At 40.9% G+C, this 18,789-nt stretch overlaps 1 protein-coding gene across 1 annotated transcript in view; it reads right to left on the minus strand.

The window, feature by feature from the left end:
* Positions 1–12,408, minus strand: part of AGBL2 (ATP/GTP binding protein like 2) — a 35,897-nt gene extending 23,489 nt beyond the window's left edge. Inside the window, exons 1-8 of the mRNA XM_032218021.1 lie at positions 12,189–12,408; positions 11,730–11,802; positions 10,042–10,105; positions 7,257–7,385; positions 6,957–7,145; positions 5,197–5,304; positions 3,509–3,659; positions 870–1,649 (exon numbers count right to left, since the gene is read on the minus strand). Of these exons, the coding sequence (XP_032073912.1) occupies positions 870–1,649; positions 3,509–3,659; positions 5,197–5,304; positions 6,957–7,145; positions 7,257–7,385; positions 10,042–10,105; positions 11,730–11,756 (1,448 nt within the window). The 5' untranslated portion in view covers positions 11,757–11,802; positions 12,189–12,408. The remainder of the gene's footprint in view (positions 1–869; positions 1,650–3,508; positions 3,660–5,196; positions 5,305–6,956; positions 7,146–7,256; positions 7,386–10,041; positions 10,106–11,729; positions 11,803–12,188) is intronic.
* Between the last annotated feature and the right edge of the window lie 6,381 nt (positions 12,409–18,789).

The following is an 18,789-nucleotide window of genomic DNA, read 5'->3' on the forward strand; positions in this document are numbered from 1 at the left end:
ACATTTTGGATAGTATGATGAGAATGCAAGAGGCACTGGAAATCCTGAGGCTTGGGAAAAAAATCAAAAGGCAGGCAAAAAAGGCTGGCAGAAGAAAAGATAGCTAGATACAATCATTGATAATACAAGCATGAGCTTATAAAACTGAAAGAAGCATTCACTGAGAAATCCTGGGAAAATGGTGTTCATCAGGACATGGGATTAGAAATGAAGAATAATTGAATAACAACATCAATGCACATAGCTTATATGAATGCTTGCTAGATGCTGTCCCTGACTAACAACTAAACAATATTTCCAGAGATGCTTAAGAGCATGTGCACTTTTCTGTATCTTCTGTTTACATTATACCTTCCTCCTTTTTGCAGAACATATATTGTACAAGCCAGTAATTTCACCAAATAGCCCTGGCATATTTGAGAATCTGGTGTCAACATCCAAGATCATTACAGTGATATCATCATATAAGATAACCTTGGAAAATTGTTCCAAAGTGAAATTCTGTGGGCAGTTTTCTATATACCCATAACACTTTCTCAAACCCATCCCATAATATTTCAACATATGGCATATAATCTACCACTTATTCCATTAATGGTTTCTTTTCCTTTATGAATCCCAACAGCCTGCCTCCTATATGCAAACTAAGTATGATATTTGTTTTATTGCAATTTTTTTCAGGAACTGTTTTAGGTATATATACATATATTCACAGTGTATATGTATGTGTTTATTTACTTCAATGTATAGCTGCTCAACTCACATGCAGCAACTCTGTATAGACACATTCACACAAATACACTGACAGACAGACAGAGTTCTTAATGTATGCTGCCTTTAAAAATTTCATATAAATCTCTGTCATTTACCTCTTGATCATGGCCCGAGTATACCAAATGCAGGGGAAAGATTCCTTTAGTTCTGTCCTATAGTTTCTGTTCAAGTCTCTTCCTGCCAACGAACAGCGATAGTTCCCCACAATAACTCCATCTGGGTTCAGCATGGGCACAACTTTGAATATGAAGAGATCTCGAAGGAGATGAGCATCAGGAGCATCACTCACAATAAAATCTAAAAAACCTCTCATCACCCACGAGCTGTTTGTTTCCCCAGGATGGACTCTGGCACTTAGGATAATCGCTTTTTTTGCTGCTGCAGCAATGACACCTTTGGATGGATTGGTAATGGTGAGAAGGTATACTATGTTTCCAGCTAGACTGTTGCACAGAGGGCGGAGTTTGCAATACTGAGAATAGAGTGGATTCCCTACCAATGTCAAAAGATAATTTTGTAGGTCTGAATAGGTATAAGGATAGAATTGAGCAAAGTAACATGTGTCATAGCTGTTAGGAAAACACACTGTCCATGTGAGGCAATAGAGGGTTTGACCTTCTTCTGTGTTGTATTTATAATACTTGATATCATTCCCCACTCTCCTCCAGCCAATACCCTGAGACTCCGCATCCTTCTGAGAATACATAAGAGGCTTCATTCCCATATTGTAGAGGCTTTTGGCTTTCATCAGATTAACAATTGTGAAGCGGTACTTGACATCTTTTCTAGTATTTTGTACTCTGAAGTAGTACCACTGGGTGTGCTTGCTGGTATAAAGATCCGTCCGCAAAGTGAGTTCATATTCATATTCCCCTCTGAAATGAAACAGGGTGAAGAAAGACGCATTAAAGGGCAGCAGCAGCCTCTTCCTCTAGGAAGATATACATAATAACATGTCCTACAATCTTATTTAAAGATTAAATGGAATGATTTGTTTTATTATGGTCTTCTTCTCTGTGAATAGAGAGTTCAAGGATACACAACATGTTAATGTGGTATATAATTTGTTATTTGTGTGGCCTATGAGGCCTTGGCCTGATACCATTTTGAGGAAATGGGAGTTTTAAGAGATAAACTGAGTGCCTTAAGTCTTGCTGGTCTGTAGTATTTAGGTAATGTGCTTTATATGAAAAAAGCCCTATTTACCTAAGATAATAGTTTCCTTTGAAAGGCATAATAAATCATTTGCAAAATTTGCAAAATAAGGAATATTGTGAACCTTAAGGACCGTGTTGTGTCATAGAAAGTTGTTAAGACGCATTCAGACTAGATAAGCTCCAAGTATAATCATATTATTATGGAGCTTGTTTACTATGGAGGTTTTTTCACTTTTCCCTCTTTAATAGATGTTTTGATAGAAAGCACAGAAAGGTTGGTAAATGGAAAATGAGCTTTGAGAAACAAGATTACTTCATGATAAACATTTCCCTAGCAACATATTTAGCTTTTAAGATGCTGTAAGAATTGTTTTAAAGTGTTACAAAGAGTTAATCAGGTGTTTCACATTTATGCAGAGAATTACATAAATTAAAATATCTGGAATAATTTATTATTCAGGTAATCCTTACAACCATTTGTTTAGTCACCGTTCAAAGTTGCAACGGCATTGAAAAAAGTGATTTAGGACCATTTTTCACACTTATAACCGTTACAACTTCCCCATGGTCACATGATCAAAATTTGGGCACTTGGAAACTGGCATGTACGTATTTATGACAGATGCACTGTCCCAGGGAAGAGGTGGGTTCCGGCAGTCACTACTGCCGGTTTGCTCATGTGGACACTGCGCGTGCATGCACAATGCAATTTAAATTGTGCATGCGCAGAACTGAAAAACAAGATGGTGCCACCTATGGTGTCGCCCGGAGAACCGGTTCGAGGGCATAGCAGGTCTGGATCACTGTCGGTTCCAGCGACTCAGGCTGCCAAAGCACTACCAGTTCGGCCCAACTGGTCCAAACCATAGGAACCCACCACTGTCCCAGGGTCATGTGATCACCATCTGTAACCTTCCCAGTTGGCTTCTGACAAGCAAAGTCAAAGAGGGAAGCTTAACTACTGCATGGTTCACTCAACAATTGCAGCGGTTTGCTTAACAATTGTGGCCAAAAGAAGATTATAAAAATGTGGCAAACCCCTTAAAAACTGCTTTGTTAGTCACAGAAACTTTGGGCTCAAATGTAGTCATAAGTCGAGGACCACCTGTATAGCAATTTACATTAAAACTGATGCTCTATAGAGATTCTCAGTCATCTGGGTCATGGTTGTCCCAAAGATGCTTTTTTTCAGGAGACAACTAGACTTTCTTATTTTTTCTTTGAAGACGTTTCTCATCCAAGAATCTTCAGCTCTGATTTCCATTCCACACTATCCTTTAAAGCTTCTTGGATGAGAAACGTCTTCAAAGAAAAAACAAGGAAGTCCAGTTGCCTCCTGAAAAAAAAGCCCCTTTGGTACATTAAAACTGATGATAAAATAACATACATCTGAAATATGAGGCATTTCTTATAAGCACTGGATTTGTAATAAATTTTAGCACTGTGAATGTTCATTCAGTAGCATAATAAATGTCCACCAACTGATTATCCTAGTCCTTCATTTAAAAAAAAATGTTCTCCTTTTCTGGTCCCAGACAGTTTCCTGCCCTGTATGATTCCCAACCCTTCTTACTCACACCCTGACTGCTTTCTGGAGATTCCCACTTTCAAAGCGTGATTCAAATAACAGTACGGTGTCTTCTGGATCTTTTAAGCTGACGGCAGCTGACTTGAGAGGTTGCCTTGACCCTCCAACTCGTGAAGCGATAAAATAGGTACCTGTGATTGCTGCAGAAGAAGAGGAATATCTGTCAATGAGGCATCATAGATCTTGGTCTCAGAAACTAGATCTGTGAACTAACTCTGCAAAATCTGTTGTTAAAGTTACTGACAAACACGAATCTCCCATGGATAAATAGCAATTAAAGTTGACTACAGATAAGTAATGTGACTTCAGTTTTTCTACTTTCTAAAACCTGGGCAAAATTAAAAACATTGTACAGTACTTCTCTAACTTTCCTCAATGATGAATAAGAACTAAGTTAGATAATACATGCAAGGTATCTCTGTGGCTGCTCCGGCCCTCTGGAACAAGCTCCCCGTGGAGATTCGGACCCTCACCACCCTTCAGGCTTTCCGCAAAGCCCTTAAAACCTGGCTGTTCCGACAGGCCTGGGGCTGACGAGTTCCCGTCCCCGCTCGAATTGTGTGCTTGTTGATTGTTTTTAAATTGTTGTAGTTGTTTGTCTGTTGTTTTCCTCCTGTTTGTATCCCCCCCCCCTTACTTTGGTTTGTGAGCCGCCCTGAGTCCCTCTGGGAATAGGGCGGCATATAAATGCAATAAATCAAATCAAATCAAATCAAGGCAGTATGTGTAACAATCCTCAATGTTATAGAGGCTATGGTGGAGCAGCAGAATAGTTGAAAAGCTCATAACTCTTCAACAAACATTTTTTTTATAGTTTTCTACCTTGTGCCCTTTTTTGAAATAAGTACTTTGGCATCTTCACTAAAGAACCTGAGATAGGGCAGGGAGTTAAATTTAAGCAGTTTAAGTCCCACTCATCCCATTTTTTCCCTTTCTCCCTGTGGTCTGTTTACCTACACTACTTTTTTTCTCTTCTGTATTCTAATTCACAGCTGATTCTTGTCTTTATTTTCTAATTCTCCATTTCCAAGTTTCTCTTCTGATTTTATCAACAAATTCATTCTATTCTGTTGAATTCTCTTAGTTTTCCACCATTCTCTCTGGTTGCCAGTTTCTCCACTTATTCTTTATTAGGATTAATAAAATGCATTTAAAGTATCTGTATATGTTGTTTTTAAAATAAAATAATCTTTCTTAAGTATAAGAGAGACCAATGCCTATGGAGCATAACTTTTATCTGATACATTATTTGACTTATAGGTATGTATTATGCTAGATATTGTGAAGCCGAGCACCACTATGGAAAAGCCAAAATATGATAATTTTTAAAATATTACAATACATATAAAATAAGACATAGATTATTTATACTCTCAATTTAATGTAGGGTTTACATAACTGATTTGTTTACAGGTGAACAAAGTCATGTATATGTCAAAATTAATAAAAAGTTGTAATTGATTACACTGAACTACCAAGCAGTTAGGCTCTAAAACATGCAAAGCTAATGTTTGTAGATGTAGATATATATACCCTCAGACAGATGTACATGGATGATTTCAAAATTAAGATATTTTTCAACCTTTACAATAGATAGTCTGTACTGTTCTCAGCCACTGACTCCCTATAGTAAGGCATCTTTTTAGCAATGTACTATCACCCCATGTATACCAATACCTGGTTCTATGCAAAAGACAACAGTTCCAGAACTCTCTCCAACTATTTCCGGTGCAAATTCATTTCCAGTTGGTTGATAAAAAGGTTCTGGTTCAGGAGGAACCCATTCTAATAAAGAAGAAAATAATGGCACATATTTATTTCACCATGATTTTGAATTCCTAATTTAAAAATTGAATAGTTCCTGTTTATTCTGGTTGATTCCTTCTTCCAATTTGAGTTTCCTCTCAGATCCATTCACAGTATATGCCAGCATGCAGAAAACATGTTAATATATATACAGTATATTCTTCTTTCAATGAACATCAATGAATGTTCTGAGTCAACTACCTAAATACAGTAAAATACTTATGTACTTATTGAACCATTTTGTCACCAACTAGGTATTTAAAAAATCTAAAAGGGTGTAAAATAATACAGGTAGTTCTCAACTTACAACAGTTTGTTTAGTGGCTATTCAAAGTTACAACGGTACTGAAAAAAGTGACATGACCATTTTTCACACTTACAACTGTAGGAACATCCCCATGATCATGTGATCAAAATTAGGATGCCTGGCAATTGACTCATAATTATGATGGTTGCAGTGACCTGTTGTCACGTGATCACCTTTTGCAAACTTCTGACAAGTAAAGTCAATGGGGGAGCGAGATTCACTTAACAACCATGATAATAATAACTTAACAACTGTAGTAATTCACTTAACAACTGTGGCAAAAAAAGTCATAAAATTGGGCATAATTGACTTAGCAACTATCTTGCTTAGCAACAGAAATTTTGGGCTCAATTGTGGTCGTAGGTTGAGGACTACCTGTACTGTCCTGGATATTTTTCATTTATCAATTTTTTAAAAACTTAATATTTAAGAGGCTATTTTAAAACAGTTTGTTATTGAAATCCAATATATAATTTGTCCCAAATTTCAACGCTAAACAGGATAGACAAATTTTAACTACAAATTCAATACCAAATTAAGATGATGCTTTGGGAGTTTTGAGGAAATCTTAAATTACCAACTCCTGCTGTAATTAAACTAAAGGTTTAACATTATGTTTTAAATTTAAATTTAAAAGTATTCTGAATAATGATTGGAAATGCAAATACCTATTTAAAAAGCTAATTAAACACAAACAAAAGAGCCTTGCAAAAATAAATTCAGCATTATTTCCAAACAGTTATTCTTATTTTGCTATCCTTCTTAAGTTCTTTGAAATTTTCATCAGGCGTTTGAATAAAAGTGATTGTCAACATGGTATATTTGGATCTGACTCTGTTGATAGCATATATTTGGATTTAAAAAAAAACAATTCTCATCAAAAGTTGCTGATTTAGCAGTCATAGGAAAAGTGGACCTGTTCTCTTATGCATTTGGTTACAAGCAGAAAACATTTCCTCCCACAGCACATCATTAAATTCTGAAATTAATTACTCAAGACATAATAATCAATAATTAATATTCAACCTGGAATACCTCCAGATTAATAGCATAATTCTAAGTACTAGCTGTAGGGGAACAATGATGGGACAGGTCCTGTATCTCCTACTTTGATTTCCTGAAACATCCAGTTGGCCATTGTGAGATGCTGGATTTAGATAGACCTTGGTCTGGCCCAGCTTAACAATTCCCATGTTCTTCTTTTCTCTTAAATGTATAGGTTATTTCTGGAATGATTTGCAGTCATATGAGCAAAATTCTATTTGTGCAGTAAATACATTACATTACAACGAATACATTATTCCCAATATAAGATTCAGGTTACCAGTGTGATAGATATGATCCTCAATTACTTCACACTCGATTGGCCAGAGTGGGGTCAATTTTGAATTTCTACCTCTAGGAAGAGAAAAAAGATTCCGAGGTTCCCGTAAGCGCAAGATACTAGGGCTTTCTAGTTGATCAAGCATGCGCTGTTTACTTTTAAGAAGTGCAGTTTCCATCACTAGTGAACCTGCCAAAGAAAAGACATATATGGTACTACTTTCTTTTCAGGCATTCAGTGAAGATTTTATTTCATTTTCAATATTTAATCCACAACAGGTTAATAATTCAGTTTACTTACAGAGTAGGGTCTTGTCTGAATCATGTTCACTTCTATCTTTTTTGCAGAAGTTGCCTGCTGTCAATAAATGGCATGAGCTCTCCCAGCTTTCAAAAGGAAAACTAAATTTGTGAGGGAAATTTTCCTCATCTAAGAAGTAAAATTTTGTAATATTATTTCGCAAAGTTAGTTATTTATAATTAATCTTATAATTACAAGCAAATACATTGAGAAATTACGTGGATTACCCAGACCATATTTATATGCAAGGCTCATAGGAATAGTTGCCAACATGTTCTATTCAACTGCAACTGTCTGCAGATTCCACATTGCCTTGCACTACTCTACACTCATACATCTACCCACCAGAGCAAGGAATGTTGTGGGTCCCATCCCCTATGGAGATACACCTGGTGGGACCCAGAAGAATGCCCTTCTCCATGGTGGCACCCTCTCTCTGGAACATCATTTCCCCAGAGATTAGAATGACCCCCACTCTAACACTCTTCTGGAAGGCACTGAAGACCATGTTCTGCCAGCGGGCTTGGGGAACCCAGAGCGGGATAGAGCCAATTAAAGGGCTTGTGTGATGTGTTGCCGCCAGGGTGGGGGGCTATTATACTATTTTATTAATTTATTATGTGATTATTCTCTTTTATTAGTTTTATTGTTTTATATATGATTTTTATATTCCTATAAGCCACCTAAAATCGCCATATGTGACTAGGCAACAATATAAATTTCCTAAAATAAATAAAAATGAATAAATATTTCTCAAATCTATTCTGAAGGATTTGGGAATCCCAGATTCCCAGAAGTCTGTTTGTTTCAAATAGGTGATATTGTAGTCCAATATCATACTGCTAATCCTTGAAATTGGTATATACTATACATAGGAACAGTTTTAACTGCTGTCTAATGTGATGTGCATTATCAATTTCAAGAGCAGACAATTTTTTCAGCTGAAGGCTGCACTAAATAAACCAAAAACAATGTTGCCTTTAAGTCCCAAAAGTGCTTTTCAAAAGGCAACTGGACTTCCTTTGTTTGTTCCTTGAAGATTGTCCAGCTGCTTTTTGAAAAGCACCTTTGGGACAACTATGACCTGGATGATTGAGAATCTCCATCGACAGCTGGCCTCCAATGGTCACTGAAGGTTTGCTAATGCGGTGCTGTCACAGTAAGTAAGGATGAACATTTCTGACCTATTTTGTTTTTTGGCAGATGAGAATTGAGACAGAAGGAGGAGGTTTAATCATCAATTTCAATCTTTATATTAGAAAAAATGCAAGAACTTTTGATATCAAATATCAACTATGTTTTATTAAATTCCACTGGTATCATTCTAGGGATAGCCAAGGGAGAATGAAAAGTCCATTATTCCCCCTATGTCCCTAAACTCAATTGAGGAAGGATTATCTGTTTCAGATGATTACGACTGAGACAGAAGTAAAAGAACAGTGTCTTATATTGTGTAGTATCTGTGTGTTCCTATAAGTCAGTCTTGACTCCTGGCAACTGCTTGGACAAGTCCAGTCAGTTTTCTCCACAAAATTTTCAGAAGAAGTTTGCCAGTGTCTGAAAGATAAAAGAGCTGAAAGATAAAAACTCATATAATCTGCAAATTTATAATCCAGTGTCTTTAACCATTAAATATTTTTTAAATATTTCCTCATTTTATAAGTGCAACAGTTTTTTTGACTAAAAGACAATTTTTTCATATTAGAACCTATCACCTAAAGTGTTATCCACCTATTCGCAAGCTGCAGTGGTGGGATTCAAAATTTTTTACTACTGGTTCTGTGCTTGGCTTGGCTTGGTGGGCATGGCAGGCAGGAGAATACTGCAAAATCCCTATTCCCTCCCCACTCCTGGGGGAAGGATGCTGTAAAATCTCCATCACCACCACACTCCAGGGGAAAGATACTTGTAAAATCCCCATTTCCTCCACACTAACCTGCTTTCCAGCTCCGTTCTCCTGTGCAGGGCAACAGAAGAAGACCCAGCCAATCAGCTGGGAATCTGATCATCTGGGACTCGGGAGGCAGCGAATAGATGGGGGCAGGGGCAGTCAGAGGTGGTATTTACCAGTTCTCTGAACGACTCAAAATTTCTGCTACCGGTTCATCTGAATTAGTCAGAACTAACTGAATACCACTTCTGACAAGCTGGCAGAAAACTACAATAGCACAAAATTTGTTGTGCCCATTGCTTATCTGTCTTGCCTTCATCCTGTCTTCAATTACTGTAAGTCAGTTGACTTCTCTCCATATTAATATGTGGCAAAGCTTAATAGATTTTATACATCTTGAAGCCATCCCTGGATGGTGTCAGAATAAAGGGGAAATTATTATTTTAACATTAGCACAGCTAAGGACAACTTAAGCTTGTCTCACCTTTGAACTGCGGAAAATGGACAAGGGCAAGCTGATTTTTAGCTACAATATGTTTCTTTTACTGCTACTTTATATTTTCATTTGCTGTCAATTCTTAGAAGCTGGGGAGGTTCCAAGGTCATAAAAAAGGAGGTTCAGGAATTGCAGCTTTGCCTCATGTTATATCCAGCGTGATAGGAAATCTAACTCTAAAAGTGCTTAATGCCATCTGGTCTCCATAGAGAATTATATGAAGGAAGCAATTATTGCATGTTAAGTAACAGTAAACACTAAGGATTTCATAATGTTCAAACAATAAAAACAAGCAGTGAAAAGCAATCCTTAGCTAGTGACAAAGGCAGTATCTCTTATTGCAGGATGTTACAGATGCAATAAAAATGGAAACATCAAATTGAGAACAGACATCTTACCTCTGAAATAACCATAGTACTGGAGATGATGATATATAAACTGTTCATATGGGTCTTTAAACTGCTGTGGAAACAGTTAGATTTCTGATCATTCTAAAAGCCAGCATGTATTCTTGAAACTCATTTACCATTGTGTAGCAATGCTGAGGCCAAAATAAAATATCGGAATATGCTGCATTTTAAGTATGCTCTTGAAAGAACTACTTGCTGATCACACCCAAAATACACACACACACATACACACACACTACCAAAACTGTTGGATCTGTTTGTTTGTAGCCTTGAACCAAGGTAACTGAAATGGGCTTATAGAATTCTGAGACCAATGACTCTAATGGGAATGAAAATTGGGAAAGTTGTGGCCACTTCCCACCATCATGCCTTCAATTATACTTCCCAGAAACCTGTAGGTTGCAGGGCACAAGAAAAGATGGGAGAGGCATATTTCCATCTTCCTTCCTGTCTCCCTCTAATCCCTGAGGGCTAGCAACAAGGCCGAATGGGCAAATGCCCATTGGCTGCTTTGGAACCAAGACCAAAAAATCTGAAATCTCCTAATGGTAATGACTGGTGAGGAAAGGGGGAAGGAGCAACTGGGATGCTTGCTGGCAATGTAGAGTTAGCTAGGGAGTGCTGGTAGTTGACAGGTGAGCCTTCTTCCTTCCTAATGGGAGGCACCATTGTTGAATAGGGGAGCAGAGGTTTGCTGCTGCCTTTATTCCTCCTCTCCAATCAAAGTGATAGGCAGCTCTGGGAGGGGGGAAGGAGGAGAAGAGGCAGTGGCAGCTGCTTTACTGGGGCTCTGCTGAGGGTCATAGAGGAGCAGAAATTGAGCAAACATATATTATCTATGGAAAGAGGAAGAACAAGAGTGTGTTTGAGATGCCAGCTGATGAGGTAGTGCTGGCTGGGAACTATTGGTGGTTGGGAGACGTACCAAAATGGGGAGCAGGGATGCAGTTTTACTTGTGGTCTGCAAGTCACTTGGTTCCCCCTTCCTCCAGCAAAGTGCAGACAATACTGCTGTCGCCTGAGGATCATGGTGGAGGGGAAAGAGTGCAAGCCTACATTGTATGCGGAAAGAATGACTTAAAGGGTCACAGGTTTGTCAAGTATATTACTAAAACTCTCATGTCTGTAACCTTTAACTGGGTGAAACAGTGCATTGTAGGGCAACACATTTTGAACCGAGATACCTCAAATGGACTAACTTACAGAAAGTGTCCAAAATCTGGAACCCTTATTCCAGTGGAATTGAAATTTGGCAAATTATATAAAATATTTTGACATAAAATATTATAAATCATTTTATGACATAATAAATGTCATAAAACATTTCCTGTGCTCAGCTCCTGCTGTTTGACTGTGCTTATGCAGTTCACCATGGGCTATTTTCAAGGCAGATACATCTCCAAATATCTTGCTGAACTTTTAGTAATTTTTCAGTATTAGCAGCTCTGTCATTGTTGAAGACATCAAGGAATCTGATAAGGAAATAGCTATAAAATGATGATCAATGGATCACAGGTTGTCTAATTTATCCTAAAAATTTAAAAGATTGCCCCTCTCCCAGAGAACCTGGTTTTTGATTTACCCACCCACCCATTCAACAACCACTCTCAGAAATTAAAAAGAAGAGACTTTAAGCCTAGTTTCTTAAAACATATGAACTCAATTTTTGTACTAACCTGAACCTCAGGGTCTAGTGAACACATATTGAATGCAGTGATGTTATCTGATGATACCTAAAGAGAATAGGGGCTGGGGGGAGGAGATACCTGAAGGTTTACAACATTATTATTTTTTGCTTAAAAAGAATGACCGGTTATTCTGCAAATCTCTGCTGTACTACAAATTAAATCAAGCACAAGGTGATGTGGAGTTGTGAAAATGACAGGACTAAGTAAAGCACAGAGGATGAAGGGGAAGGAGGAGAAAGGGCAGGAGGGGAAGAAGCCAGAAAGAGGTTTTGTCTTAAAAAGGTTTTTAAAAGCAATATTTCCCGCCAAGATCCAGACACCACTGCCTCTGTGACCACACGGATTCTCACAACCACACAAGCTCCTTCCGGGGATCAAGGGTGTGTGCGCGCCCTGCCTCCCATAGCCCCTCCAGCGGGAGTTGCTCTTGCCCTACCCTTAACCTACAACAGTCGCAACTGTCTCAGGAGCGAGGGAGTGAGGAGTGAGGAAGGAGTATTCCGCCGGAGCTTCGGGTAACTGCCGCAAGGCTTTGCTCCATTCAGGATAACGCAGGCCCGCCTCTCCCGGCCTTCGGGCATCTCCGACAGTGACACCCACGGCCTTTCTCTCTTGTTCCCCTCATTCCCTCTGGAAGAGAACTTGGTATCCTAGCGACCAGTCACGCCAAGCGGCCCCCCCCCGGGGGGGAAAGGGCGTGGCGGGAAGGTGACTGTTCATTGGTCGTCCGAGGCGGACTGGCGGCGACGCCCTCAAGCCCGCAGTGGCTTTGAACAAAACCGAGGAAGCGACCACGTGGTTTGAGTTTTCTTGGGCGCGTTGGTGTTGCCGTCTAGTAAGGGTGAGGGCTTTAGTTTCAGTGCTTGCGGGTGTGTATTAAACGTTATTGATATCAATCGGCACACTATTTATATTGATAGGAATATTGTGATGGGGTGGGTCTCAATCAACCCAGATGTGGTTTACCTATTCCCCTTTCAGACGAAATAGCGAGTTGAATGAATAAAAATTGGGCGGAGAAAGGGACTCTATAATCGGGTTTCAGCCCCGGCTTTTTAGTTTTTTCCTGGTCTACATACAAAGAAAACAAATGATGTAGCAAAGTAGGTTATATATATATATTAAGAGATAAAATACTAGGAAAATTATGATTAAAAATACAAATAAAAATCCCATAGCTCTTTCCCCCCGTTTTTTTTAACTTCTGAATTTTTCGTGTGTGTGTGTTTGTGTGTGTAAAGTGTGAACAGTCAATACTATCATAAGGGGATTATTTCTTGGAATTCCCAGAATGTCTACTTATAAGAAAATACTCTTCAAACTCTTGTTGCAACGGTTTTATAAAACAGTGGGTCCTTTAATACTTTCTAGGAAAAAATGACGTTTACTTGTAATAATCTTATTTGGACATGATTGGATACAGTATTAATGTGTATATTACATTAAACATTCATTCACCTAAGCATCAAGATCCAAATATATAATCTATTTTAAAGAGTCATTTTTGTAACAATTTGATATACAATTATCCAGTATAATATCTTGCAGGATAAAACACGTTTTAATGAAACCTTTTTACATATAAATTTTAAAATCCTGTAATAAGTTAATAGGAACTAGCACACGGGAATTTGATGGCCTATTATTCTATCTTGGATTTAGTTAACAGCAATTAATTGGATGTATAAAATTATTGTTATTGGGCTCATACAAAAGTATTTTTTTAAAAATTAATGACTGCAGTTAAAGCTATCTTTGGGGATTACTAAGAAGTCTTACTATATAAGAGCTGTGGTGGTGCTATGATTAGAATGCAGTACTTCAGGCTACTTTTGCAACTGCCAGCTGCCTGCAATTTGGCAGTTCGATTCTCATCAGCTCAAGATTGACTCAGCCTTCCATCCTTCTGAGGTCAGTAAAATGAGGACCCAGATTATTAGGGGCAATATGCTGATTCTGTAAACCGCTTAGGAATGTGAAGTGGTATATAAATCTAAGTGCTATTGCTATATAACAATATGATGTAGTGATTAAGGAGTTGGATTGGGGTGACTCAGGTTCAATTTTGTCCTCAGCTTGGAAACTTTTGCTGCTGCTGTCTGTTGACTCCTGGTGATTGCCGGGACAAGTTTCTGCAGGTTTTCTTGGCAAGATTTTCAGGAGTGGTTTGCTATCACCTCCTTCCTAGCACCAAGAATCATTAGTTGAGCTCATGCTTCAGATATAATTCATACTCTCCCACTGAGCAGCTCAGTACCCTTAACTGCATCAAAGTACTATAACTTTTAATAAAAAAGCTAGCCTAACTCAATCAGTTGATTATGTATCAAAAGCAGGGCTATTGTTTCTCCATTGCTTATTTGTACCCTATGATTATCATTAAGTGTTGTACCTTGTTTTTCTTGACGAATGTATCTTTTTTTTTATGTACACTGAGAGCATATGCACCAAAGTCAAATTCCTTGGGTGTTCAATCACACTTGGCCAATAAAGAATTCTATTCTATTCTAATAACCCAGGTTTTCCTTTTCTTCAGCACTGGTTCTTCATGTAATGCATGATTCAGAGCCAATCACTCGAGTTTCAAGTTTAATAAAATTTGTATGCTGCCCACTCCCATTGGGACTCTGGGTGGCTCACAACAAGACAAAAGAAACATTTAAAATTTAAGAATAAAAAATACAATTAAAAGTCCACATCATCCATTCCATCTAAGCGGGGCTGGATATCAATCAACAGCCCCAGGCCTGCCAGAACAGCCAGGTCTTGATGGTTTTACGGAAGGCCGGGAGAGTGGTAAGGGTCCGGATCTCTATGGGTAGATCGTTCCACAGGGCCGGTGCAGCAACAGAGAAGGCCCTGCCCTGGGGGGCCGCCAGCCGGCATTGTCCGGTTGACGGCACCTGGAGGAGGCCCTTCCTGTGCGATCTTGTTGGTCATTGGGAGGTAAGTGGCAGGAGGTGGTCTCTCAGGTAGCCCGGTCCTAAACCATGTAGGGCTTTAAAAGTAACGACTAGCACCTTGAAGCGCATCCGGAGACCAATGGGGAGCCAGTGCAGCTCGCGGAGGATAGGTGTAACATGGGTGTATCTAGATACACTCCATATTGCTCGCGCGGCTGCATTCTGGACCAATTGTAGTTTTCGAACATTCTTCAGGGGCAGCCCCATGTAGAGCGTGTTACAGTAATTCAGTCTTGAGGTGACGAGGGCATGAGTGACTATTTGAAGTGCCTCCCGGTCCAGGTAGGGCCGCAACTGGTGCACCAGGCGAACCTGGGCGAAAGCCCCCCTGGTCACAGCCGACAGATAGAGCTCTAACCTCAGCTGTGGGTCCAGGAGAACACCCAAATTGCGGGCCCTCTCTGAGGGGTGTATAATTTCACCCCCCAGGCTAAGAGGTGGAATATCTGGACTAACCTTGGGAGGCAACATCAATAGCCACTCGGTCTTGTCTGGATTGAGTTCAAGCTTGTTTGCTCCCATCCAGACCCTGACAGCCTCCAGGCACTGGCACATCACTTCCACTACTTCGCTGAGTTGGCACGGGGCGGACAGATACAATTGAGTATCGTCCGCATATTGATGATATTTGATCCCGTGCCGGCGTATGATCTCACCCAGCGGCTTCATGTAGATGTTAAATAGGAGGGGGGACAGGACCGAACCCTGCGGCACGCCATATTTGAGCGGCCTAGGGGTCGACCTCTGTCCTCCAACCAACACCGACTGCGACCTGTCCGAGAGGTAGGAGAACCACCTTAAGCCGGTGCCTCCCACTCCCACCTCCCATAACCGTCACAGAAGGATACCATGGTCGATGGTATCGAAGGCCGCTGAGAGGTCAAGGAACACTAGGATAGAGGAATGTCCTCTATCCCTGGCCCACCAGAGATCATTGATCAGCGCGACCAAAGCAGTTTCTGTGCCGTAACCAGGCCTGAAACCTGACTGAAAGGGATCCAGATAATCTGCTTCATCCAAGGTCCGCCGGAGTTGAAAGGCCACCACCTTCTCAACAACCTTCCCTACAAAGGGGAGGTTGGAGACTGGGCGATAGTTGTTTAAAATGGCTGGATCCAGGGATGGTTTCTTAAGGAGGGGTCTCACCACCGCGTCCTTTAGAGGATGCGGGAAGGATCCCTCCAGAAGAGAGGTGTTAACAATCCTCTGGAGCCAGCCACGTGTCACCTCCCTGCTGGTCGAGACCAGCCAGGAGGGACACGGGTCCAGTAAACAGGTGGAGGCACTCACTGCTCCCATGGCCTTGTCCACTTCCTCAGGAGCGTCAAGTTGAAACTCGCTCCATAAAATCCGATCAGGACCTTCCCCCGGCACCTCGGCTGTTACCGTCCAAGTGGAGTCCAGGTCCGTCCGGATCCGAGCGATTTTATCCGACAGAAACTGAACAAATTCCTCAGCTCTACCCTGCAAGGGTTCGTCCGCATCCCTCCCTTTCAAGAGGGAGCGGGCTATCCTAAAAAGGGTGGCTGGGCGAGATTCTGCGGATGCAATAAGAGCGGAAAAATGCGCACATTTTGCCACCCGTATTGCCAATAGCTAAGTCCTAATAAAGGCTCTTAATTGTGTTCGGTCGGATTCGGAGTTACTAGCCCTCCAGCGTCGCTCTAGGTGTCTCTTTTGGCGCTTTATCTCCCGGAATTCCTCGGTAAACCAAGGAGCCCTCCTGGATCCACTGCTGCGGAGAGGCCGTAAAGGCGCAATCCGATTTAGAGTCTCCGCCGCCGCTATATTCCAAGCAGCGACCAAGGACTCCTCCGGACTGTGGACCAGAGAGTCAGGTATCTCACCAAGTGCTGTCTGAAATCCCATAGGGTCCATCAGGCACCTGGGGCGGAACCACCTAATCGGTTCCCCCTCCCTACAGTGGGGGATTGGTTTCCGAAAGTCGAGCCTCAGTAGGAAGTGATTTGACCATGACAAGGGCAAGATCTTAATGCCCTTCAAATCTAGATCACGTCTCCACTGCTCCGAGAGAAACACAAGGTCGAGCGTGTGCTCCGCTGTATGAGTCAGACCCTGAATTACCTGGGTCAAATCCATGGCTGTCATGGAAGCCATGAACTCCTGTGCTCCATCAGAGCGTTCACCGAGCGATGGCAGGTTGAAATCCCCCAGCACTATAAGCCTGGGGAACTCAACCGCCAGCTCGGCTACTGACTCGAGGAGCACAGGCAGGGCTGTTGTAACGCTGTTGGGAGGTAGGTACGTTAGCAACAAACACATTTGACCCCCAAGGTCCAACTTCACCAGAAGGGACTCACACCCGACAATCTCCGGAGCAGGGATCCTACGAGGAGCTAGGGACTCTCGGATAATGACTGCCACTCCCCCACCCCTTCTCTGGTGTCGCGGCTGATGTAGCACCTGAAACCCTTCTGGGCACATTTCAGTGAGGGGGACTCCTCCCTCATGGCCCAGCCAGGTCTCAGTAATACATGCCAGGTCTGCCCCCTCGTCTAATATTAGGTCCCGGACGAGGGGAGCTTTGTGAACCACAGACCTGGCATTTAGCAACAGCAGCCTGAGACCAGGGCCCCGACAACTCTCGCCATCTGGTCCTGGAGTGGAGCTAACAGGGCCGGAGGGGGGGATCGCTGTGACATAGCAAACCCTCCTTCCCCGGTAATGGCTAGCCCTATAACTCCCGTCAAACCTGCCTCTGCCAACTATGACCGGGATGCACCGGCCCATCCCCGCACCCGTAGGCCCCACTTCCCCTCCCAGTGAGTTTTAACTAACTCAGTTAAAACTACCTCAAGGACTGCTATTCTGGGGGAAACTTAAAAGTGAGAACACTATGTATGTGAGCTCCAGAGGAAATGTTAAGACACAAATTTAACAAATAGGACTAGTAAATTATAAGAGAAAAAAAGAACATATTATGTTATTTACATATCAACTTGTTTTAAGCATTTCCTCTTAACTCCTGTTGTGCTGTTTCACCTGGGCGGGAGGTGAGAATTGGGTTTCTTGGGAAGGATGAGCAAAGAATGCCAGAGGTATGTACCAAAAGTATGTAATCCCAGCAGGATCATGCAAGGCATGAAGGTCGCAGCTGCTCAGCTAAAGCAAGCAAGCAGAGGCTGCCTATATTGGGCAACAGCAATACAAGCAGATGCTGGAGGTAGATCATCATTTTAGTGACAAAAGCAAAAACATCCATTTATACAGTGCAGAACGGTAAACTCCAGTTATTTAACCAACAAAACAGATGGATAGAAAATATGAAATGATTGATGCTTCAGTGCTAGAGAATGGGTCCCTCAGGTTGGATAGTAATCCATGTGCTATTAAAGACCCAAGGATTCTTCTGCCTTTTGGGATCTACTAGCAGTCAAGAAGTATACCAAAGACTAGCATGTAACAGGATGAAGGCACTGAAAAAGATATTCTCTTTTTTTGTGTCTCTTTACTTATAAAGATCAGACTAGTGCAAATCATGGTATTCTTTATGATAGTCTATGGAAGTGAAAGACTGTGAAGAAGCAGAATATTATAAAGAATACTGGCACTTTTGAACTTTGGTATTGAAGACTCCTTAGAATACCATTGACAGCCAAGAAAACACATGGCTCATCAACCCAGAATTTTAACTCAAGGCATAAATTACCCTTGTCAAATTATCTTACATTGAACACATTGTGCAAAGACCTAGCTCTCTGAAGAACTCTGAATACTGGGGAAAATGAAAGAAAAAGAAGAGGACAATCAACAGGAAGGTGAATGGACTCAGTTACAGTGGCAATGGATGCATAATTGAAAGAACTATTGGGCTACGTGAGGAACAAATGGTCACGGAGAACAATCTGTCCATGGAGTGACTCAGCATCAACACTGATTTGATAGCACATAATCAAAATAATATAAATCTTTTATACCTTTAAAATGAAATGTAAAATGCTAATGATTATTTATCATAATAATTCAGCAAGCTATTAAGATCTTTTTTTTCTTAGTGGTAGGGAACAGTCTATTAAGGGGTCAAATTAAAATACCCTTTGTAAAATTCTTCTGGAATCAATGAT

The sequence above is a fragment of the Thamnophis elegans genome, chromosome 1 (assembly GCF_009769535.1).
Source record: "Thamnophis elegans isolate rThaEle1 chromosome 1, rThaEle1.pri, whole genome shotgun sequence".
Taxonomy (NCBI): domain Eukaryota; kingdom Metazoa; phylum Chordata; class Lepidosauria; order Squamata; family Colubridae; genus Thamnophis; species Thamnophis elegans.